Consider the following 25,367-nt stretch of genomic DNA (forward strand, 5'->3'; position numbering starts at 1 on the left):
TTTAAAAGTCACATTGTCCCATTAAGAAAAGAATTTGAAATGAATGCATTACTTTTAACAAATATATATAAAAATGTGTATTACATATATTTCATCCTTTTTGTACTACTAATAGCAATGATAAGTCATTTCAAAAGAACTTTTAAAATCTTTAGAGTTGCACCATCCAATACTATACCCACTTGCTACGTGAAGCTGTGAGCACTTGAAATGTGACTAATCCAAATTAAAATGTACCCTATGTGTAAAATGCACACCATTTCAAAGACTGTAAGAAAGAGAATGTAAATATCTCATTGATAATTTCTATTCTGATTACATGTTCAAATAATATTTTGAATGTGTTAGGTTACAATGTATTATCAAAATTAATTTTACTTGCTTCTTATATTAATAAGATTGCTCAAAAACATTAAATTATATATATACTCCATGTTATATTCCTATTGGACAGAACTCTCTTAGAACCTTATGGTCCAATAATACAAAAAATGAGTTTAAATGTGTATGTTTTTGTTGCATAAACGTATACCAGGACATCAATACAAGACTCTGAAGTGTAAAAGCAACAATAAAACTTTAAAAATCTTTGCTATTAGCTCATCAGGTTTCATATTATCTGACAGATTTGTGTTCACAAAATGCTGTAGTTTTGTTGTAGTTTCCCAATTACCTGTAAGGACAAAGTAGCTGGGGGAAAAAAAGTTATTTACACTGTTTCCTCAGTAAAACTTCCACTCTTCTCCACACTGTCTTGGTGTCTTGGTTTTTAGGCTTTCAAAGTCTGAAAAGTCAATCTTACATTTCTCCCCACATATTCTAAAAGTATTCTGTAACATGTGGATATTTAAAAGCTGTCAGTTATGGAGAGAAAAGTACATTACCTGGATAAGCACACTGCAGCAGAGCTAGAGATTTGCCTCCAGGGGCAGCACACAGATCCAGAACCTTCTCCCCATCCCTCAATTCCAGAGCCAGTACTGGGAGAAGGGAGGCAGCATTCAGGAGATAGTATTTTTTTAGGTTTCCAGTTTGGTGTCTTTCTGAAGGCATTCTGTGAGGAGTTCTGCTAAGGTAACATTTCATTGATTTAGGATAGTAGGGTAAAGATCCTTGAAAGAGTGAGTGATAGCCCTTCAAATGTAAATCCTTTTCCAGTTCAAAAGGGTAATTGAATCTGTTAAGAAGAACAGCATATTGCCAACAAGATGGAGATGTTAGTATGTCCCTAGGGAGAAAAAGAAAAACAAAGGGGTATTAAGATAATAGATGGTAATACAATTTTATAGTAAGTCAGGGAACTAGGTCCTAGTCTTACGCTTTATTTACCTATGGTTTTCAGAACCAGGAGAATTACTTTTTCCTTTGCCTCAGGCACCCAAATGGTTCAACACAGCACTGTTTTTATCCTATTCTTAAAACTTTGATATTTTGTTCATCGTGGGATTTTTCTTTGGTATCAGTTTTGGTCATTAAAACAGTATTTATCTTGGTTCCTGAGTTTTAGGGGCCCCTTAAAATCTGCACCAAAGAGGAATGCCTCACTTGCCTCTCAATCTCGTCCCTCCCTGCACATTATCTTGCGAAAAAAACATGACGTGTCTTTCAGTTCAGTCGCTCAGTCATGTCCGACGCTGCGACCCCATGAATCGCAGCATGCCAGGCCTCCCTGTCCATCACCAACTCCTGGAGTCTACTCAACCTCATGTCCATCGAGTCGGTGATGCCATCCAGCCATCTCATCCTCTGTCATCCCCTTCTCCTCCTGCCCCCAATCCCTCCCAGCATCAGAATCTTTTCCAATGAATCAACTCTTCACATGAGGTGGCCAAAGTACTGGAGCTTCAGCTTTAGCATCAGTCCTTCCAATGAACACCCAGGACTGATCTCCTTTAGGATGGACTGGTTGGACCTCCTTGCAGTCCAAGGGACTCTCAAGTCTTCTCCAACACCGCAGTTCAAAAGCATCAATTCTTCAGCACTCGGCTTTCTTAGCTTTCTTCACAGTCCAACTCTCACATCCATACATGACCACTGGAAAAACCATAGCCTTGACCAGACAGACCTTTGTTGGCAAAGTAATGTCTCTGCTTTTGAATATGCTATCTACGTTGGTCATAACTTTCCCTACAAGGAGTAAGTGTCTTTTAATTTCATGGCTGCAATCACCATCTGCAGTGATTTTGGAGCCCCAAAAAATAAAGTCTGTTTCCCCAGCTATTTCCCATGAAGTGATGGGACCAGATGCCATGATCTTAGTTTTCTGAATGTTGAGCTTTAAGCCAACTTTTTCACTCTCCTCTTTTACTTTCATCAAGAAGCTTTTTAGTTCCTCTTCACTTTCTGCCATAAGGGTGGTGTCATTGGCATACCTCTCTTTAGCATACTTCAAAATCCATCAAAATAAGATTTTAGTCTATCACTCTTTGCATAAAGAAGTGTTTTTCTTAAGAAAAAATTTAAAACTCAAGTCTTAATTTTAAAGGGAAAAGTACTATCATTAAAGGCTGTTCAAAAGAGTAAGTATTCAAGTTTTCCTCTGATGAAGATAAAAGTATGGAAAGCTAACTACAGTGAACACTACAGTAAAAGAGTTAATGAGGCGATCAGTGGCTCAGAGGATACAAAACCAAGGATGGTTTAAAAATCACTTATGGACCGATGGTGCAGGTTTTCCATGCCCCCACCTCCCCAGCAGATGTACCATCCTAATTTTTTATTCGGTCCAACAGTTAGATCTCTTGACAATCACAAGCTCACATCAACTGACAAATGATACAGCAGGAAATATTTATTTACGAGCTGACCTTTCTAGCTGAGTTATTTGGGAGCCTCATTAACCATGGTCAATTAAATAAATTCCAGCTGCTACTCACCCTGGTGTTGCCTATGTGAGGAATGGCTGGATTGAAATGTAACACCTGCGACTCTTAGAGGGCCATGTGAATTTCAATTGAGGCTAATATGTGAAATTGCTTTCTCTTATCACTTCCTCTTACTATGACAGTGCATCACAGAAGCCCAGCATTTCAGCTTTACCGGAGGATGACAATCTCTTTCTTTAAAAACATGCTTCATAAACTTTAACGTGCATCAAGTGGCTGTAAGAGATTGCTGGGCCCCACCTGGGGTTTTCTGTTGTAGTTCTAGTAAGTCCTTAGGTGATACTAATGATGCTGATCCACAGACCACACTTTGGGAACCACTGAATTAAAATGGACCCTAAAAGGAAATCTATTGTTGTAACCTTATGTCAGTTCATCCTAATTATACTCTCCAAACTGGCTGAATATTGATCCAGAGTTTTGAGTCATGTAATAACAGGGAAATAATGCTCAGAAGCATTATTTAATAATACAGACTGGAGAGGCTTGGTTTACATCATGTGTCCATCCCTTAGCCAACAAATGGCTTTACACACATCCAATTGGTTAACATCTTGGCAGGGCACTTTTAATTGGCTTTACACACTTACAACTGGCTTTAAATACTTCCAATTGGTTAACATCTGGCAGGGAAAAATCTAATTTTTTCTTCATAATTTCCAAAGCTCTTTTAGAAAGTTTATTATTTCAGATTAACATGAAAAGCAGTTGGTTAAAAAAATTTCATAAAATATTTGTAAAGATATATTTAGCAGATTTCCTTTAGGATGGACTGGTTAGATCTCTGGCAGCAAGGCGATCAAACCAGTCCATCCTAAAGGAAATCAGTCCTGAATATTCATTGGAAGGACTGATGCTGAAGCTGAAACTCCAATACTTTGGACACCTGATGCAAAGAACTGACTCATTTGAAAAGACCCTGATGCTGGGAAAGATTCAAGGCAGGAGGAGAAGGGGATGACACACAGGATGAGATGGTTGATGGCATCACCAACTCGATGACCATGAGTTTGAATAAACTCCGGGAGTTGGTGATGGACAGGGAGGCTTGGCATGCGGCAGTCAGTCCATGGGGTCACAAAGAGTTGGACACGACTGAGGGACTGAACTGAACTGATTTAGACAGATATAAGCTTTGACTAGGATTATATTAAATGTACTAAATTTGGGGAGAATTAACATCTTTATTGTATTCACTCTTTCTAACTTTCATCACAATATGTTTCTCCATTTATTCACATTTTCTTTCAGATCCCTTAGCAAAGGTTATTAATCTTGCATATTTTATTTAACCTTATTGTATGCAAGGACTTCAGTTCAGGAACACTATAGATTCTTGTACACTATCCAATATGCTAAATCTTGAAGGACGAGCAATTAGCCGCAGGATGAAAAGAGAACACAAGTTCCAAGGCAAACACCACAGCGTATGTACAGGTACCAAGGTATGATGGAGAACAGTTCATCTGGGGAATTAAAAGTAGTCCAGTATAGCAGAAGATTACATGGGACAAGTCTAAGATTATCAAGTTTTAAAATTTTATCTTATAAATTTTAAATTCCTATAGATGAGAAATCATTGAAAGACTCTAAGAGGGGACAGCCTCATTAGATTTAAAAACATATACTTACAGCAGGATGTGGCAGGAATCTTCAGAAATTAATCCTATCTCATTCTCTAACAACCAGATAAAATAAGCCCTTGTTCAGAAAAAACCAATTTTCTGATCCCTCCTAATCTGTACCCAGCCAACTGAACTACCTGAATTTCCTGGAGCAAGTTTTCTTTAGCCTTTAACAATCTTAGCATTAACTGGCCCCTCTGCACTAAAATGACCTTTCCTCTCTCACCAACCTGCAGCCTGGCTAACTCTCCTATTTGCTATTAGGCCTTCTCTCTCCAGAGAAGCCTTTCTACCTACCATCCAATCCACTAGCTCCACCTCACCCTGACAATATTAATAATAATAAAGATCACTGACCAGATGCTTACTATGTGCTTTTTTGTGAGGGGCAACTATTATGCTTATTTTAGAGGGCAGGCTAACAGAGGTTTTCAGAGATTTGGCAACTTCCAAGGTCACATCACTACTGAAGCAGAAGTCTTTGATTCAAAAAGCCACTGGCTTTAAAGTCCAGTAGGAGTGTGAGACCGTAGTACAGTAGCACAAGTGCTACCGGACAGGAAGAGGAAGAGAAGTTCTTCTCCAAACCTCGCCTAATGCCAGAGGCCCTGCTTTTCGGAAGCAGCCTATTGTCTCTTAACAATGGAACAGCCAGACTTAAGTGGCCCTTGAGGAGCAGCTACAATAGGATCAATTCAATGATGGGACTGCTAAGGTTGCTCAGGGTGGCACTGAGCAGCCCTGAGAAAGCAAAGCTGTGTATTAATGTAAATCTCAGCTCTCCCTGGCACTCCAGTGCCTGCACTGGTGGGATGATGCCCCGGAGCCTACTAATTTTGAAAGCTCTGACAGATGGGCAAGTAGCTCAGCAGACAGTGGAGGGAGCATATACTAGAAGACTTAAGAAAACACTGGCCAGATGCTGTATTTCGGGCCTCCTCTCAAGATTCTGAAGCTGCTTCACTTACTGGTCTCCAAGCCAGAAGTTCAAGTACACCAGCAATCAGCAGAACTGGGACCTAGAAGATCAGTGACCTGCAAATGTTTTGCTAGCATATTCACTGACATCATTTTGGAAAAAAAACTCTGTACCCTCTGCAACATTTTAAGTTGATATCAAAATCTTCACCGTATGTTTAAGAATATAACTTCCAGTATACTGTAAAAATTGACATTTTAAAATATAAATTACACTACTTTTTAAAATCTATCCTGTGGAAACTAAATACCAGAGTGATTTTAAAACCCATCACTGTCTATTTAAAAATTCATGGACTGACTCTTCTTGAACAGGTGGAAATTGTACACTTCCTTTCCCTTTTCTTTATATTTCCCCATATAACTTTTATAACTTTAAGTCCTAATATAATTTTGTGCTTTTAATCTTTATCACCCTATATTTCTCTCTCACACATACACACTCACAGACACATGTGCATGCATATACTAAATTTGTTTTCATTGTAGCCTTAAAGTTCTAAGTGTTAAAATAGCTTCCAGAGTAGTTATCAATAAAATTATTAGTACAAAATTGACCAAAATAACTTATACATTTGATAATTATCTATACATAAAAATGGGGTTCCCTGTGTCAACTGGTAAAGAATATGCCTGCAATGAAGGAAACCTGGATTTAGTTCCTGGGTTGGGAAGATTCCCTAGAGAAGGGAAAAGCTACCCACTCCAGTATTTTGGCCTGGAGAATTCCATAGACTATGTAGCCCATGGGGTTGCAAAGAGTTGGCCACAACTGAGCAACTTTCACTTTCCTTCTAAACATAAAAAGAAAAAATTCATAGGAAATGGCTTCCTTAATGAAATTAGATGCATCCAGGAATGAATATTACCTAGTGCTATAATGATCAGGGTTCAACATCAATTTCTGTGGTGGCTCAGTGGTAAAGAATCTGCCTGCAATACAGGAGATGTGGGTTCAATCCCTGGTTCAGGAGGATCCCCTTGAAAAGGAAATGGCAATCCACTCCAATACTCTGGACTGGAAAAATCCCACGGACAGAGAAGCCTGGTGGCTGCAGTTTAGGGATCTCAAAAGAGTCGGGACACAACTGAGTGACTAAATAACAACAACAAATAATGACCAGGGTTCAACATCAATTCCGATTTTATGTTTTTAGAAGGGGTAAGAAAAACCTTCACTTAAATAAGTAGATGAGAATTAAAATACATTTTGTTAAAGCAATGTCACCCTTTTGTTAAAATACTTTCTGTTATGGTCTCCAATCACTAAATTATATATCTTCAGAAATATTTTAAATGATTTGTTAGCTAACAGCTCAATTGCAAGTCCTTTACTTTTGCTGAAAGCAAAACTTGAAGACCATCTGACCTGTCAAAGAATCTGGTAGTAGTCATTTACACTAGCAGTCCCATAGTTTCTTGTAGAGGGATTTTTGACACCCTGGAGGGAATGCAATGTGGAAGAGTCAGGAGAGTGAAAGTGAGACCTTTTTTGTAAAGCGGGACAAAGACAACTGTAGAAGGGCAGGTTGGGAAAGAGGAATAAGCACCCCCTTAATCAAGGGAAGCAGAGTAATCTTCTGAGAGAGCATATATGAAAGCTGAGCATCTGGAAGTCGATTATGATAACTTGCCTGTCTGTGCTCACATATCCCTTGAAAATTGCATATTATTTGGACAAAGTCTGTTACATAACATGATTTTCAACTTTTCTGATTTCTCTACTATTCTATTCTCGATTCTTTCTATCTAATGATGAGGATAAAAAATTATCTTATCTAGACATTGCTAAGTACCATTGCTTAGTTCTGTGTAACTGCACAGATTATAGAACCCACAAAAAGAGTTTATGGTTAAAATAAAGAAATCTCTTTTGTTTTATTGCTATTATTGCCCACTAGAGAGCGCTCATACAATCATTTTAAAAGTCTGGTTTAGAAATCCAGAAATAATCAGTTCACAGAAGTGCGTCAAGATACGTTCTTGAGCCATTTTCCTTTCAGTCGTCAGAGATTTTAATAACAAGCTGATTGTCTCCTACTCTTTCCTGACATTGTTTCCTGCTTTCCTCTCATGGAAGGGCTGCAGCACAGGAGATGACCGCACACTGCTGCTGCTGCTGCTGCTGCTAAGGCGCTTCAGTCGTGTCCGACTCTGTGCGACCCCATAGACGGCAGCCCACCAGGCTCCGCCATCCCTGGGATTCTCCAGGCAAGAAAACTGGAGTGGGTTGCCATTTCCTTCTCCAATGCATGAAAGTGAAAAGTGAAAGTGAAGTCGCTCAGTCGTGTCTGACTCTTCCCGACCCCATGGACTGTAGCCTACCAGGCTCCTCCGTCCATGGGATTATCCAGGCAAGAGTACTGGAGTGGGGTGCCATTGCCTTCTCTGGACAGCATACTGACATGACATGTCATGACATGAATGGGCTCACCTGAAAAGCACGTAGGTAACAAGGCAAAAATTGAATCAGGGTAAATTCAACTTCAAAGGGCTGTTCAAAGGATGACGGCAAGAAAGATCTTTGCAGAGCAATAAAATTAAACACTAAATCTTCCCCACTACTATAACTAAAAATACTGAGCAAATTATTAGCTTTCTAGATAGCACAAGAACCCACTCTCCTTCCCCTGGAAGTACATAGACTCTGCAAGCACAATATTATGTCTTGGAAATAAATAGCTAAAAAACAAAAACACTTGTTCTTATTTCTCCATGCCATGCTCCATGCTCAGGCTACTTTCTAAGCAGAGAAAGCCTTTATTTTGCTTACGGCAAATTTAGCACATGTTTATGCAAAACTTAAATTACCATGAAAACCCAACAAAAAGGTAGATGAAGCAGAAGGCATGGCTAATCAAATGGATTTGAGGTTCACTGCTCATTTTGGTTAGGGTCAAATAATAATTTATAAATCTGTCTGTGCACATTAAATATAAAAATTACTCATTACAGGGTCTGAGTAGCCAGATTACTGTTAAGTCTGAAGACAATACACCTCTTGAAATTTTTTTTATATCATCCATTTATGCCTAATTACATCCGAGGTATGAGAGGCATATAGAATAGGAGTGAGGAGTTTGTGAACCAGAGAGGCACACAAACTCTAGTTCTGTCACTTAGTAGCTGAGTGAACCTGGGCAAATTTTAATACTTAAACTGTGTGCAGTTCCCTTACGTGAAAAGTAGGAAACCTGAGAGCTTTCTTCCAAGCATCAAATAAAGGCACTATTGCCTGGCACATAATAAGCATACTGTAGATGTCTGGCTATCTGGTTATTCTTCTATCTGATTTAACTCTGCATACTGAAAACCTCATGAATTAATTAGACACTTCACTATTCATCCCTCTTTTCTTCTCTGTGACAGAGGACACTCATGTAAAAACTCTAGTTTTGAAATAAATCTCCAACTATAAACTACATTTTCAAGCTACAGTATTTACAAGTTTCTAAAACAGTTTGTCTAAAATTACTTCAGAACCATCTCATACTTTGTCAAATTACTAAGACCTGGCTTCTCCTTAGGTCTTTGCTGTCACCATCAGGCCTTGTTACATGGGACTAGGTACTCCTGCCTACTTCTATTGGGATACTTATGGAATTAGCAGCTTATATAGTTTTAATCATGCTCCTTCTCTCCTATGAATATCAGACTGTCAGAAAACTGGACACGGGGACTGTCTTACTGTGTTTCACAGGGTATGGTATAGTGCATCAGACACTCAATGTAAAGAACCCGTAAGAGTAACATACTGACCAAATGCAAAACTCACTGAACATACAAATCAAACTTCTCTCGTGTCTATGCATTAAATTATTTCTCATTTCTGTTTTCTATAAAACATTTAAATAATTTGTGTGTGTGCGTGCATAGGCATGTATGTTCAAAACACATAAAGCTAAAGACAAACAGAAGAAACATGATCACCAGACAGTGACTTTAGCCAAGATAAAGCAGTGATGGCTTTAAAGATTTGTCGCGCTATCTCCTGAATTTTCAGAAACTAGTCAAATATCCTCAGAAGTTTAAAAACTTTTCTGTTACAGTATAATTAATTTTGTCAAGACTGGTGGGCAGTTCTGTTTCAAAGATTAAAGCAATTAATCAGGGCAAGGTATAACAGTTTTTGCTTATAACAAAATTATGACTACAAAGTTTTCTTTCTCCCCTTTCCATCTTCCTATGATTCAAGCTATTTCCTCCTCCTCCTTCTCTTCTGAAGCTACAGCAAGAAATGGTAGCCAGGTTTAAACTCTTTTATCTTCACAGTACCCCTATCCCAGAAGGGTTTGTTTCTTGTTCTTTCATAAAGCATCAAAAGATGAATTATACTAACCTTACTGTATTCCATGCATCTCCAAGTTCTTTGGAATACTGCTTTTCAAAATGATCCAATACAACTTTGCAAATCTGTTTTGCAAGCTTCCTTTCTGGTTTTGCTTTCAGCTATGATGATACGAAAAGTTTGCTGACACACTCTATTACAAATTTATTGAATTTCAACATTACTAGCACAGTCTTTTTTCTTAAGATAACACCTTTTTTCCCCCAGATACTTACCAGTTCTTAAGATAGGAGCTATACCTCACACGTAATAAAACTATATTATCATACTCTATCTACTTATGAAAAACGTTTCTCCAAATGATTATTGCTCAAATGTAAGGCAAAAGGTGAAGTGGAATTGTGGTGCTAACATAGGAATGTGTGTCAAAGGAACAAAATTAATCTAAATAAGCCACTCTAGATGTTAACATCAGGGGAACTCAGGAAAAAGCATGTATCATCTTATAATATTTTTGTAAATGTAAAATTATTCCAAAATAAAGTGCATTTAGAAGAAAAGTGAGTTTCCTGTGGAAACTTCGCTGTTTTATTTAATTTACTAATTCAGAGTTTATCGAAGGTCAATTATGTAACAGAAATTCTTCTAATCTCCCACGATAACACGGGGACAAGGACAGTTTCAGCCTTCCAAGAGCCTGCATTCCCCTCAAAGTTGAAAGGATATTAAAGCCTGCAGGCTACAGTGCAGACTGGTTATCTGCGGCGGAGGTGAGTCGGGAGAAAACAGAAAACGCTCAAGAGCGAGGGTCAAAACACTCAGCATTATTCTAGGGCTTTGGACTGAAGCTAAAGAAAGCCTGAGATCACCAAGTTCCCCGCATCCCAGCCCCCTCCCTCGCAACGTCATCGGTCGGTAATGCTTCTGGCTCAGGCCCGCGGCTGGGTCCCAGCCCTCACCAAGGTCAACACCATCCCGTCAGGAGAGATCAAACAAGAAAATCAATTCCACCGGGTATCTAAAGCTTGCCGGGAACAAATGAACAGCCCATCTTACGATTTTCGCCGGAATTCTCTCGCATCCCTCACGTTTCCGGTTCAACTTCTCGCGAGATTCTGCTTTGCCCGAGTTACGGAATCTCGCCTTTTAAAGGATCCAGGTCCCGCGAGTCTTTACCTGGTGGCTCAGAAGGTAGGTAGACTCTGCGTGCAGTGCGGAATGTGTGATTCAATCCCTGGGTCGGGAGGATCCCCTGGAAAAGGGAATGGCAACCCACTCCAGTAATCTTGCTTGGTGAATTCTATGGACAGAGAAGCCTGGCAGGCTATAGTCCATGGGGTCACAAAGAGTTGGACAAGACTGAGCAACTAACACTGTCCCGCGAGAGGCAAGAGCAAGTGAAAGTGAAGTCACTCAGTCGTGTCTGACTCTTTGTGACCCCATGGACTGGAGCCTACCAGGCTCCTCCGTCCATGGAATTTCCAGGCAAGAGTACTGGAGTGGGTTGCCATTTCCTTCTCCAGGGAATCATCCTGACCCAAGGATCGAACCCCGGTCTCCCTCATTGCAGGCAGACACTTTACCATCTGAGCCACCTGACAAGAGGAGGCAGTGCCTACCTACTCCGGGGGCGTGGCCGGAGCCCCTGGGCGGAGCCTTGGGCAGAGGGTCTTCAGAAACCATGCCTCACTCTGAAAAATTTCTTTCTGCCCTGTATTTGAAGTTCAGAAAAAGAATGGAAGTGTTTGTCACTGTTGTTGTTCAACCACACAGTCGTGTCTGACTCTGCGACCCCACGGACTGCAGCTCGCCAGGCTTCCCTGTCCCATCACCAACTCCAGAAAGTGAAAGTGAAGTCGCTCAGCCGTGTCCGACTCTTTGCTACCCCGTGAACTGTAGCCCACCAGGCTCCTCCGTCCATGGGATTTTCCAGGCAAGAATACTGGAGTGGGTTGCCATTTCCTTCTCCAGGGGATCTTCCCAACCCAGGGATTGAACCAGGTCTCCCGCATTGCGGGCAGATGGTTTAACCTTTGAGCCATCAGGAGTTCACTCACACTCATGTCCGTTGAATCGGTGATGCCATCTAACCTAACCATCTCGTCCTCTGTTGTCCCCTTCTTCTGCTACCTTTAATCTTTCCCAGAATCAGGTGTCTTTTCTAATGAGTCAGCTTGTATGATCGTTGTTTTAAGATGTTCTCAGAGGCGAAGATAGTTACTGCTAATATATCAAATCTGAAGATTCCCATTAGCCCAGATATTCAGGACTCAAGATAAAAGGACAGATATGATGAAAAAAATTGTCACGTGTTTCCTAGAGATAGCTCAGTGGAATAATCTCTCTCGGGGAGAGATAAAGGATTAAATTGATTTAAATACACAGTTAAAACGTTTAGCATAGAGATTAAGAAACAGTTCACATCCAAATGTTAGCTGCTACTGTGTATTATATTCACTATCTTGATCTTAGTGATCATCAAGTTTTGATACCAAATGCTAACAAAATGACCTTACATTCTAACACCCTAAAAAATGAACCTCCTCACTCACTTTTACTAGGGAAACTGTTACTGGTTGTCTGGAAAGGTTCACACCCATTCTGAAAGGAATAGCAATTTATTTGCTCTTTTAGTGTTACTCTTCCGTTGTTTCCTTGTAATTTCAATTAGCAGTTTATCAGAGAAAGTCAGTGCTAAGGTAGTGCCTAATATTTAATGAGCATCATCATTTTGAGACCCTTGATGCTCAAAATATCAGTGTAAGTATATACTCTAAGTGCAAATCTTAAGACCATATAAAAAGATAAATTTCATTACCTCTATTGTGATCTGATGCTTAATATATTTATTTAAACAAGTTATCCAATAATCTAAAAATGAATTTAGATTCGGTGTAAAAAAAGTACAGTATTAAGATGATTAAATGCATCATTTTGTTGAAAGTTTAAGTCATTAGTTTGCCTTTAAGCCTCTAAGAGATTTCATATAGTTTATTTTTTTCTGTACTTCTTACAGATGGTTGCATTTAATGAATCAATGTGGTAGTAATATAACTGCAATGTAGACATATAAAAAAACTTAAGGTAAAAATCATATATACTATTTTTCTTTAAGGGAAAGGGAATATGTTATGCTTGGAAAGAGGTCATATTAGTTATTATATTGTTTTGTAACTTCTTCTTTAGCATAATTGTTTTCTGATTTTAATTGAAGAAAAAAAAACTTTTAAGCCTGTGAGTGAAAATCATGGAATAATGCCACTAGAGATAATCACTATTAACATTTTGGTGTGTTTCTCTAATTTTATGCATTTTCAAGTTTGCTAAAACTATGTAAAATTGTATCCTGTTTTTACAAGCATTTTATTAAAAATTCTTCACATACAGTACATAATTTCTAGAAGTTCCATAGTATTTGAAAGTATGTAGGTTAACATACTTACTATCTTATTGATAGACTTTTTTTTTCATGATCTTTGCATGTCTGATAATCTTGTATTTTTCAATTATGTCCTTAGTCTGGTAGATCTTCAAATCTTAGTACTATATTTCTGTTGTAAATTACCCACTCATATCCATTTATCTGGAGCTGTCTTAGTGCTATTTATGTTTACCTTTATATTAGAGCTATTAACCATATCACATTTTCAAGTACTTTTCCAATTTTTCTTAAAATCATGATTTTAAACATGAAAATATTTTAAATTTGTATGCAATTGTTTGTAACTGATACCACTGCTTGGAAATTTCTTCTCACAGAGGGGAGCTGCTTCAGTTTCTTTCTCCTTTTTCTTTAGTTTGACCTTTCTCATTTAACCTGCTAATCTATTAGAATCAATATCAGTATCATAAGAATATTAATGGATTTCCCTTACCTGACACCAAATAGCTACTGGAGAATAAACAAAGTTCTGCACTTAGTTTTAAGAACAGAAACTATTAGAAGCAGACTTGTTTTTGCAAACATAAGAAATTAAGCTGACACAAACACCAGAAATTGTACTTGGGTTTTTAAATTGTTATGATAAAGACTGAGGCAGCTTAAGAATATAAAGACTTACTGCTATACAGGAAAATAATTTCTACATACTTATGCAATTTTATTGTGAGGTCATTTAAGAAGTGTTTCAGAATAAACTATGAATTTTCATAATTATATAAAATATCTCTGAAAGTACTTCATGTTTAGGTTTATGCATCAAAAAGGTAAAGACGGGGTTTGTAAGTAAAACAATCTGATATCAAGAGAGTGTTAGCTTCTTAAATTGAATGGCAGAAAAACACAACAAAGAAATTTACCATCAAAGCAGAGAACAAAGTATAGTTACAGGTGAGGAAATCTTGGACATCACTTTAGTAGTCAGCTGAGGCTCTCACTTTTTTAATAACAGCCCTCCAAAGTGGTGTCTACAAACTACAGCTGACAATAATCCTCTGGAGCTGGGAAGTGAATGTAGTAACTGGTATTTAACTTTTTTTCTAATCTTTAAAAAAAAAGTTAGGAAGGCATATATACAAAATACAGGAGAATATGTATATTAATGAAGGGCTGAAACTTTTCCCCTGAAAATTCATTATGTTGAAGCCCTAACTCTCCCCTCCCTTGCCTTCTCCCATCCATTACCTCAGAATGTGACTATTTGGAAATCGGGCCTTTTCAGAAGTCATTAAGTTAAAGGGAGTCCTTTAGGATGGGTCCTAATCTAATTGATTGGGGTCCTTATAAAAGAGGAAATTTGGGTACACTGAGACACTAACAGCAAATGCACACAGAGAAAAGACCATGTGACGACAACAGGGAGGAGGAGGCCACCCGTAAGCCAACGAGAAAGGTTTCAGACACAGTTGCCAGCATCTTGATCTTGGACTTCCAGTCTTCAGAGCTATGAGAAAATAAATGTCTATTGTTTAAGTCACCCAGTCTGTGGTACTCTTTGTTTTGGCAGTCCTAGCAAACTAACACAGTAACTTTATATTTAATGTATACCAAGAGTGTTTACTGAAAAACGATGTATAAAATTTGGAGATCACGGTTTCATTTACCCAGGACATATTGTTTTCTCATCAACAGGCAAAAGGAATTCACAACTCCTGCTGTAACCTGACAAGTGATTTTCTTCGTATTTTCCCTTTAACATAAACTCCCATTCAATACAAAAAACTCATTTCTGATTTACTGTTTAAAAAAAAAGACTTCTATTGTGTTTCCACAAAGACAACGGATTATTACTATTTTGATAATTTAAAGCATTTTTAACGTAAGCTTTGAAATATATGGATTTATTTTTTGGATACACTGGAATGTATTTCTTGATAAACTAGAGGGTATTAGCAGAATCTCAACTGCAAAGTATACTTCAATTAGAGAAAAATTTAAGTGGCAGAGCCAAGGATAACAAAATATATAACCTACAGCTTTATTTACATAGGCAGTGTCATTTTTTATAAGCTTTTGCCATCTGCAGGAGTAGTACTTCTTTAATGGGAGAAACTGAGTAATACAAAAAGCATAGCAAATAGAACCAAGTAGCAAATAAAATACTGCCATAGTAAAAGAATACTAAGTAAGAGATCAGCCTCAAACATAGTGGCATATTCTAATGCTGAATGAGTCTCAACTATTCACAGGAAGTTTTACAAATTCAGTTCAGTTGCTCTGTTTTGCGACCCCATAGACTACAGCATGCCAGGCTTCCCTGCTGCTGCTGCTGCATCACTTCAGTCATGTCCGACTCTGTGCGACCCCATAGATGGCAGCCCACCAGGCTCCCCCATCCCTGGGATTCTCCAGTCAAGAACACTGGAGTGGGTTGCCATTTCCTTCTCCAATGCATGAGAGTGAAAAGTCAAAGTGAAGTCGCTCAGTCATGTCCGACTCTTCGCGTCCCCATGGACTGCAGCCTACCAGGCTCCTCCATCCATGGGATTTTCCAGGTAAGAGTACTGGAGTGGGGTGCCATCGCCTTCTCCGGCCAGGTTTCCCTACCCATCACCAATTCCTGGAACTTGTCAAACTCATGTCCATTGAGCGAGTAATGCCATCCAACCATCTCATCCTGGGTTGTTGTTCCCTTCTCTTCCTGCCTTCAATCATTCCCAGCATCAGGGTCTTTTCTAATGAGTCAGCTCTTCGCATCAGGTGGCCAAAATATTGGAGCTTCAGCTTCATCATCAGTCCTTCCAATGAATATTCAGGACTGATTTCCTTTAGGATGGACTGGCTGGATCTCCTTGCAGTCCACGGGACTCTCAAGAGTCTTCGCCAACACCTCAGTTCAAAAGCATAAATCCTTCGGCGCTCAGCTTTCTTGATAGTTCAACTTTCACATCCATACATGACTACTGGAAAAACTATAGCTTTGACTGGATGGACCTTTGTTGGCAAAGTAATGTCTCTACTTTTTAATGTGCTGTCTAGGTTTGTCATAGCTTTTCTCCCAAGGAGCATCTTTTAATTAAAAGCATCTTTTAATTTCATGGCTGTGTGCAATGTTTACAAATTAGGTGAATTCTATTCCATAATTTGGCACTTAAAAAGCATTTAATCTTAAACCTGCAGAAAACATGGCATTTAATTTTTACAAAATTATGAATTTGCTTCCTCCATTATAAAAGACAAGTTAAAAAAACCTAGTTTGAAAAACTGAGGAAAACACAAACAATAGCTAAAATAGTTTAGAATTTTTCAACATTTCTTTCTACTGTTGTTTCTAGAAATAGTATAAAAAACTATTTTATACTCATAGCGATGACATACAAAATTGTATATATGTTACATATTTTACACATAAAGGTATACAGAATTATCCTCCAAATAAGTGAAGCTGTATCTTTTGGATAATAGTTTTATCTCAAGAGACAGATCTTGAAATATGAGTCATCTAGAATCATAAGGCAATACGATCTTGTTTTTCAGTCTTTAAAATAATGTTTGTTTCACATATATAAAAATGTATGCAGAGGAAAAAGTTTTTAACGAAAAACAACAAAAATGTATTATTTTAATTTCTCAACTTAAAATATCAACAATCATATTTTAAAAAATCCTTTATTACCAAAAAGTAATCATTTAAGTTTCTCGAATGAAAAACATAACAATGTACTGATACAAGCTATTTTTATTGTGTGAAAATGTCATAATTCATAGTGATTAAGAATGAAAAGGCAGCATATAACAAAATAGGCATTTTACTTGTTAAAAGCCACGTGGATTTACAAAACTAAAAATATTTTTAGAATGTGTTAAGAATACAAATTAATTTTTGAGATATATAAAACATTCTATTTTACCATATATTTAATTTCAAAATCTTAAAAATGATTTTATTAAATGAACTCAGTAATTATTGTACACTAATCACTGGTAGGAGCGGTACAAAAATTTTAAAGATATATGTATTCCCAAACAAGATGAATAGTAAAAATGCAAAAGTATGAGTTCAGGTTTTAAAAAATGAACTAATATAAATTTTACAACAAGGAACCAAGAAGATATACAAGCCAGTTTTTTCTCTAATGCCAATACAAAATGTACATTCTGTCTTCTTGTGTTACTTTTCCTTACACTTCAGTCACCTATCAAATTTGTTATGAATTTTGTATCTGAAATAGAATGCTTTCTACTCAGTGCGCTAGGTAAGTTCCATGTACAAAACTCCAAAAAATTGTATATGATGCTCAAAATGAAAATTTTTAATTAATTAAATTGCCTTAGACATGCTTAATCGTGTTATTGTCAGATATCAGTATATATATATATATCTGTTATCAGTACAAGTTGCCAAACTGACTTACCAATTTTAACAAGGTGATTTCTGTATTTTCACCTTGATGTATATGGATGTTTTTAATTAAACATTTTAATCTATTATTCAAAATATGTATCTAAGAGTTTCTCTAAATGCCAGTTGGAAGACAGAATATATAGATGCCATTCTTCAGTGCAAGGGAAGTACTATTATTTTAAATTAATTATTTTGGAATTATTTCTTTATAAATGTAATTTAAACTAACATTTTATTCTTATTTTGGTAGTACCCAAGCATTTCCCACTTATAAAATAAAGTTTTGGACTACAGTAGCTTTCTCAGTCTTTTTGCCTTTAATTTCAAGGCACAAAAGAGGTAGAATAACCTACAAGAGTTACTGAAACTTCTGACAGACAAGAGAGTGAGAAGGAGTACTTTGATTTCTGAAAAGATCTAACCTTTGAAAGAGGGGTTTACTGGGACTTTTAATAGTATCTCATAAAACATTTCTACTAACTTAAAAAACATTTAAGTCAAAAGGAATTGCAAGTGTCTTTCATTTATTGGGAATGTCATCAAAGAAAACAAACAGCAACAAACATTCAATTAATTAGTGCTTTCAAATAATATAATTTGGTAAAATGTGAGAATCTATTTTAAAAATATCTTAAGGTCAAATTAAGATGTATAACTAAAGAACAATACTATTATAAAACATACTTCAAACCATATAAATATATCTCCTTTGTATAGTTCATGTCTGTCAAGTAAATCTATTCCATTTTCCAGACACAGTTGAAACAAAGTATCTATAGAAAAGTGCACAGTCAATATCATAGTAATTAAAATCCTTAAACAAAATTTTAGAAAAATATAAAAAGTTAAAAATTGAGGTTATAAATTCCCAAGAATCCCCTTTCCATGCACATATATCTTACAAACATTTAAAATAAAGAAATAAAGACTATTAAATAGTAAAGGAAGTATACAGAGTCCATTGGCTCTTTTTGAACAGGTTTTCCTTCAGGAATACACCCATGAGTGAGGATGTATAAACCAGAGTCAACACTAACTCTTGCTAACTTGTTCCAAATGCTCATCCCATTTGCTGGTCTTTTTTTTTTTTTTTTTTAAACCATGAAAGCCATGGATAAGCAATTAATTATCAGAACAGTCAGGTCTTTGGCTCACTGATATTGCTATGGTTATCTTGCCCCAGTCATCGACATTCAAGGTTTTCCTCTATTGAGAAAGAAGGTCCTCCAGTTCATCTTGCTGATGTAAAGAGAGCACATCCATATGACTTGGTTATAAGATGACATCGTGAGCATCACTGTTAGGTCTCTGTCGCACAGCCACGGGAGGTAGTGGCTTTCCATAGAAATCTATGTAAACAAGGTATACCAACAATATGTAATTGTTATGGTAAATCAAGATTTCTGACACAATTCGTTTATTTCCAACCAACACCTTTAAAAGAGTAAGAAACTCTGACCTTGTAAGTGAAGCATTGCATACAGCATATTGGGGAAAAAAGTCTGAACTGGAAAAAAGTTGAATAAATTCAAAAAACAATCACTAGGGTAAATTTTTAACTCAAGGTTATAAATTAATCTCTATTGATTTAATATAAAGCTGCACCTAATATATATATTATTATTATTTCCAAGTAAGTGTTCACATCAGAAACAAAACAAATAACAAACATCCAAAACTAATGGAACCTGTTGCCAAAGCCCTAATAAAATCAGTATTTGTACAATCCATGTTCTTATCCAATGTCTATTACTTCTAAGAATTTGGTAAGAAAAATTAATTATCTTAGTGTTCTGGTATTAGGAATATTTTACAATGATACTTCAGTATAGTTCATTGATATAGGGCATATCTGATACAAAAACAGTCTTAATTTTTACTTCATAATAAGTTCCCAGCCCTTAATTATCATAAATTGGTTTATAAACATTAGCATATGGAAACTTCAGTTTTTCTGGCCTATTATTCAAAAATTATTCTAGAAGCAAAGGTGTTCAAGGTCACTTGAAATAAATATATTAAAAATGTATTTAGGGGCCCATTTCCAGTTTCGCACATGCCAGAGTTCAGCTAAGCGGCTCCATGATACTGCTGCCTCAGCATCCATTTTGTCTGGCCAAGTGGCCTAAGGGGGTCTTAAATAGATACTAGCACCTCATGCGAGAACATGCCCTAGAAAACAGCTTGCAAAATTAGATTAGTTGTAAATGTATATTGCAAACTCTAAGGCTGCCACTAACAAAAGTCTATGACAAAGGAGGAAAGAATATACAGTGGAGAAAAGACAGCTTCTTCAATAAATGGTACTGGGAAAACTGGAGAGTCACATGCAAAATAATCAGACTGGATCACTTTCTCACACCATATATGAAAATAAACTTTAAATGACTAAACATAAAATCCAAAACCACAAAACTCCTATAAGAAAACATAGACAGTACACACTTGGACATTGGTCTTAATATTTGTTAGGTATGTCTCCTCAATCAAGAGAAACAAAGGAAAAATAAAAAATGGGGCTATATCAAACTAAAATGCTTCCACACAGCAAGGAAACTATCAACAAAAGAGCCTACTGAATGGGAGGAGATACTTGCAAATAATACATCCAATAAGGAGTTAATATCCAAACCACACAAAGAACTCATAGAATGCAATATCCAAAAACAAAAAAAAATTTTTTTTAAGTGGGCTAGAAGATCTGAAAATACTTTATTGCAAAGAAAACAGATAGATGGCCAATAGACACATGAAAAGATGTTCAACATTACTAAGCATCAAGGAAATGCAAATCAAAACCACAATGAGATATCACCTCACACCTGTTAGAATACCTATCATCAAAAACAACACAAATAACAAAAGAAAAGGAAACCTCATGCACTGTTGGTAGGAATGCAAACAGCACAGCAGCCACTATGCAAAACTGTACGGCAATTCCTCCAAAAATTAAAAATAGAACTACCATACAATCCAGCAATTCCACTTCTGGGTATTTTTCCAAAGAAAACAAAAATACTAATTCAAAAAGATATATGCACTCCTATATTCATTACAGCATTATTCACAGTAGCCAAGACACGGAAGCAAACTAAGTGCCCTTCAACGGATGAATGGATAAAGATGTGATACACACACACACACAATAATAAGCCAATAAAAAAAAGGAAATCTTACTATTTTTGACAACATGAATGGACTTAGAGAGTATTACGCTAAGTGAAATAAGTCAAAGAAAGACAAATAGCGTATAATTTCACTTATGTGTGGAATCTAAAAAACATACAAAAAAACAAAGGAACAAACAAAACAGAAACAGAGTCATAGATACAGAGAACAAACGGATGGTTGCTGGACAAAGGAGAGGGACGGCAAGGCAGCAGGTGGGGTGCAGGAATGAGGGAAACAGGTGAGGGAAATTAAGAGGCACAAACTTCCAGTTACAAAATAAATAAGCCACAGGGATGAAATGTACAGAGTGGGGAATACAGTCAGTAATAACATAGTATCTTTGTATGGTGATTAAGGTGGTCAAAAGATACAAACTTCCAGTTAGAAAATAAGTACTAGGAATGTAATGTAAAACATTATTAATATAATTATATAATTAACACTGCTGTATGTTACATATGAAAGTTGTTAAAAGAATAAATCCTAAGAGTTTTCATCACAAGGAAAAAATTTTTTTTCTTTTTTTTTTTCCTTTTTAATCTGTATGAGATGATGCATATTCACTAAATTTACTGTGGCAACCATTTCATGATGTATGTAAGTCAAAACATTATGCTATACACTTTAAACTTATACAGTGCTTTAGATTAATTATATTTGAATAAAACTGGAAGGAAAAAATAAAAATAAAATAATGAAATTGAATAAATTTCAATGTAAGAAAGAGTAACAGAAAATTACAATTAGGCAAATATCACAGTAAAAATTATTGCACACACAATCCAATAACAGATGCTAAAACAGAAGCTAAAGTTTGTGGAGAACAGAATATTTGCATATCCCAAAGTATCACGTCTATGATATTTACTAATTACAAAGAAAATAGTAACATTTTACAATGTGGCAAATATCACCTTATTCAAATGATGAAGGTTAGCACCACCAATAATGAGACTTATCAACATCATGTACACCCCTATTTCAAACATTTTGAGCATCAATTCAGTTCAACAATGAGAGGTGCTCTTGTGTCATCAGTTTGCAGCCTCTACCAGAGTGTACCATAGACAATACTATATTTGCCACAATTATGTCATTACTTAAAAAAAATTTTTTAAATAAACTGTATATTCTCTCCTTAAAAAAAATTAGAGGAGAAAATGATTGTTCAAGCAACTACAAATTTAAAGCGAATACTAAGCTGCCATGATGCTCTAAGAAATCTTAATATAACAATGTTAATAAAATGAATTAAAAATATGGATTTCAAAGCTGGACAGACCTAACTTCAAATTCTGTGTCATTTATAGCTGTGTGAGCTTGGGTGTAGGTTTCTCACACACAAACTGCCCATCTTACAAGGCTATTAGAGGAATTAAAATGAGATAATGTACTTAAAAGTGCTTAGCAATATGCCAGGGACATAGTATACAGTTATTATACTGCTATTAATAAAATTATAAGATACAATTATTTTGATAAATTTAAAGTATGCCTTTTCTAATTTCTTGCTTTCAAAATTAACAAGAATTTTAACATATCACAGAACTCATGATTAAACCAGAATGAATAGTTTCTATTATGTTTTACTTCTAGAATTGAAAAGAACCCAAATCACATACACATGACAAGAAGTATCAACTGCAGTTGATTCTGTATTATCTCATTGCCAGAAAATTATAACATTCTATACAAAACAGGTTTCTTATTCCCTTAACTGTAGGGGATATAAGTTGACCATACTGACCAACTGATATGACCAAATTAATTGATACCCATTTTAATAAAGGGCTTCAAACTTAACATACAAAATATAATATTCATTCATATTTTAAGATTTGAAAATATTCTTTAGTTTTATACTTGGCACTTTTGGCCAACAATGTTTATTTCTCATAATGCATAACGTTTATGAAGTATGGATTAAGAGTGTCTACAAAGTGAATATAGATTCAGTTTTTAAGTCTATTCTCTGACTGTATGTCTTACGTATTACCCAGAGTGAGGTTTAGAGAAAATAAAGCAATTAGAAAAGTAAAATTGAACTGCCATCAAGGAATCAATGTCTGTAATCAAAGAATAAATAAGAATCTGCCTTAATTCCTAATTTGACTATAAAAAATTAGTTTTCATCTCAATAATTTTAAGTGCCAAACCCAAATGCAGTTAACTTAATTATTTCCCTTTCCCTTAATTATTTCCCATTATATGTCTGTTGTCTACTTCCCATCAACCACATTCAAATAAATATATATTAATAGTTAGGAAAGAGAAGAGGATGCGATGATAAAATTGGCAACTATCAGCATCTTAAACAAAAATCTCCCAATAAATATTAAAAATTAATTTAAACTTAATTAAAATTTTAAATTTGTTATACCTACTTTCTTCTCCATAATGAAAACAGAGTTGATTATACTTTTTTTTAGCTATACAAGGTATACTTTGACTTAAAATTTATGGGAAAAAAATAATGAAGATATTTTAAAACTTGTGAAGTTAGAATGTTTAATTTTCTGCTTTGAGAAGTTAATTTATTGATCTACTTAAAATTAACTGATATATAAGAATAACAGTGGTCTTAAATTTAACTAATTCATTATAATTATTTTCTAGGAGTTCTAATTTAAAAATATAGGACAACAAAGAAAAACAAAACCAATGAAAAACAACCTTCTTATTAGCCCATTTTCAATCTCTTTTTTAGTTGCTTTTATCTAATGTTCCCCCAGATACTACCATTCTCTTCTCCTTATTCTACATACTTTCCCTCAGAAACAGGAAACTATCATTCCTTCAACTGCATTCATTCAATAAGCAAATATACAACATCTATTAGGGACAAGGCATTTCTATTACGTGATGACAACTGAAAAACAAAACAAGAACTACCTACATGCCCTTCCACCCACCTGAGTCCCCTTTCTCCAGAGTTCCAGAATCTTATTTGCACTGATTTATAGACATTTCCAAATAGATAAGCCTATAGACACCTCCAAAGCAAGTTTCCTTTCTCCTCATGTATTGTCAGTATTAGAGATAGCACCAAACTTCTAGCCCCTTCAGCCAAATAATATTCTGTTGCTCTTTTCTTTCATCCCATACATTCATTCTTCATATAGAATTTATGACTGTTCAAATATTCTCTCAACACACTTTTTATTCTCCATTGCCATTCCCATTCTTCACTTCTCACTCTGACTACTGCAATAGCTTCTAACTCGGATCCTAACCTTAGTGTGGGCACAATCTAGTCTATGCTGCTGCTGCTGCTAAGTCACTTCAGTTGTGTCTGACTCTGTGCAACCCCAAAGACGGCAGCCCACCAGGCTCCCCCGTCCCTGGGATTCTCCAGGCAAGAACACTGGAGTGGGTTGCCATTTCCTTCTCCAATGCATGAAAGTGAAAAGTGAAAGTGAAGTCGCTCAGTTGTGTCCAACTCTGTGCGACCCCATAGACTGCAGCCTACCAGGCTCCTCCATGCATAGGACTTTTCAGGTAAGAGTACCGGAGTCGGGTGCCACTGCCTTCTCCAATCTAGTCTATACATACATAGTGACAAAAATTACTGTCCTAAACAATAACTCTTGTAATACTATTTCCCTGTTAAAAATGTATATTGTCTCTTGTAAAATCATAGTGAGTCTAGACATCTTAAATATATTTGTGAGGCCCTAAACAATCTGGCTATAAGCTGTAATTCTAGTTTAAATATCTCTCTGTAACTTTAAACTTCCTATTTCTTACCTATTCCACCTACATGAACCTAAGCTCTAGTCACAAGTAACTTTATACTATTTTCCAAATTAAGCAATGTGTTTTCCCACCTCTCCATCTTTGAACAGTTTATTTCTTCTGCTTATTAACTCTTCTCACACATGTATGCATGTATATATATTTATATACATATACATTAGCACTACCTAATTGTTTCTAACAACATATTGAATATTCAAGCTGATAATATATTTTAACACAAACAATTTCAAAATATAAATAAACAGGAACTAATCTATTATAGTCAACAAAAACATCATGATGTAAAGTTAGCACCAAAAGACATGTGACTTCACTGTTATTCTGAAGTTGAAGGACAAACCTTCTGTCTTTAGAAATTAACAAAATCTTTTAATTTTCACTGCAAAGCGATCAAACCAGTCAATCATAAAAGAAATCAGTTCTGAATATTCATTGGAAGAATTGATGCTAAAGTTGAAGATCCAATTCTTTGGCCACCTGATGCGAAGAACTGACTTATTGGAAAAGACCCTGATGCTGGGAAAGATTGAAGGCAGGAGAAGGGGATGACAGAGGACGAGACGGTTGGATAGCATCACCAACCTGACGGACATGAGCTTGAGCAAGCTCTGGGAGTTAGCGATGGACGGAGAAGCCTGGCCGTGCTGCAGGCCATGAGATAGCAAAGAGTCAGACATGACTGAGCGACTGAACTGAACGATTATGAAGAAATAGTTCATTATTGATACAGTATTCAGAAAAAGAAAGCAAGCAGCACATTTAAATACTTTTTGAATAAAATATTTTATATAGTCTGATGTAATTTCAAATTATATATGTTTTTCAAGATTAAACTTCTGAATTTTTCTTTTCTAGTAAATGGATCTTCTTAGGAAAC

General features: G+C 36.1%; 3 protein-coding genes across 35 annotated transcripts in view; 1 reads left to right on the top strand and 2 right to left on the bottom strand.

Annotated features, from left to right (window-relative positions):
• NSUN3 (NOP2/Sun RNA methyltransferase 3) overlaps positions 1-10,870 on the bottom strand; it is a 60,928-nt gene extending 50,058 nt beyond the window's left edge. For all 5 annotated transcript variants that reach the window (XR_015134723.1, XR_015134724.1, XM_086321375.1 and 2 more), the window contains exons 1-3: positions 10,736-10,870; positions 9,828-9,937; positions 885-1,228 (exon numbers count right to left, since the gene is read on the bottom strand). Coding sequence is in view for 3 of the 5 variants with exons in the window: in XM_086321375.1 (XP_086177501.1) it covers positions 885-1,228; positions 9,828-9,937; positions 10,736-10,750 (469 nt within the window). In the remaining 2 variants the exon portion in view is untranslated. The remainder of the gene's footprint in view (positions 1-884; positions 1,229-9,827; positions 9,938-10,735) is intronic.
• LOC147380164 (uncharacterized) lies at positions 9,932-16,253 on the top strand. 7 transcript variants are annotated; one of them, XR_015134726.1, is made up of 4 exons: positions 9,932-10,967; positions 11,500-11,709; positions 15,452-15,710; positions 15,877-16,253. XR_015134726.1 is itself a non-coding variant. In XM_086321430.1 (2 exons), exons 1-2 carry the CDS (start codon positions 10,695-10,697, stop codon positions 11,557-11,559), a joined length of 333 nt encoding a protein of 110 aa, XP_086177556.1. In that variant the 5' UTR covers positions 9,932-10,694; the 3' UTR covers positions 11,560-14,692. The 7 variants fall into 7 exon arrangements, 1 of the variants encoding a protein (XP_086177556.1); XR_015134729.1 differs by having other exon boundaries at positions 10,842-10,967; positions 11,347-11,709; XR_015134731.1 differs by having other exon boundaries at positions 10,851-10,967; positions 11,300-11,709.
• Positions 16,254-18,067: 1,814 nt separating this feature from the next.
• Positions 18,068-25,367, bottom strand: part of ARL13B (ARF like GTPase 13B) — a 75,486-nt gene continuing 68,186 nt past the window's right edge. For all 23 annotated transcript variants that reach the window (XR_015134694.1, XR_015134690.1, XR_015134689.1 and 20 more), the window contains one exon: positions 18,068-18,909. Coding sequence is in view for 18 of the 23 variants with exons in the window: in XM_086321358.1 (XP_086177484.1) it covers positions 18,833-18,909 (77 nt within the window). In the remaining 5 variants the exon portion in view is untranslated. The remainder of the gene's footprint in view (positions 18,910-25,367) is intronic.

Source organism: Bos grunniens, chromosome 1 (assembly GCF_055505025.1).
Source record: "Bos grunniens cultivar Pamir isolate PY7600 chromosome 1, Bosgru_T2T1.0, whole genome shotgun sequence".
In the NCBI taxonomy this organism is placed as follows: Eukaryota; Metazoa; Chordata; class Mammalia; order Artiodactyla; family Bovidae; genus Bos; species Bos grunniens.

What these genes read in the sequence shown, in the direction of transcription:
- LOC147380164 (XM_086321430.1), top strand. Translation starts at nt 10,695, where the DNA reads ATGCTTCTGGCTCAGGCCCGCGGCTGGGTCCCAGCCCTCACCAAGGTC. An exon ending in TTTACCTGGTGGCTCAGAAG is followed by an intron (nt 10,968 to 11,499) that starts GTAGGTAGACTC and finishes CTGTATTTGAAG; the next exon opens with TTCAGAAAAAGAATGGAAGT.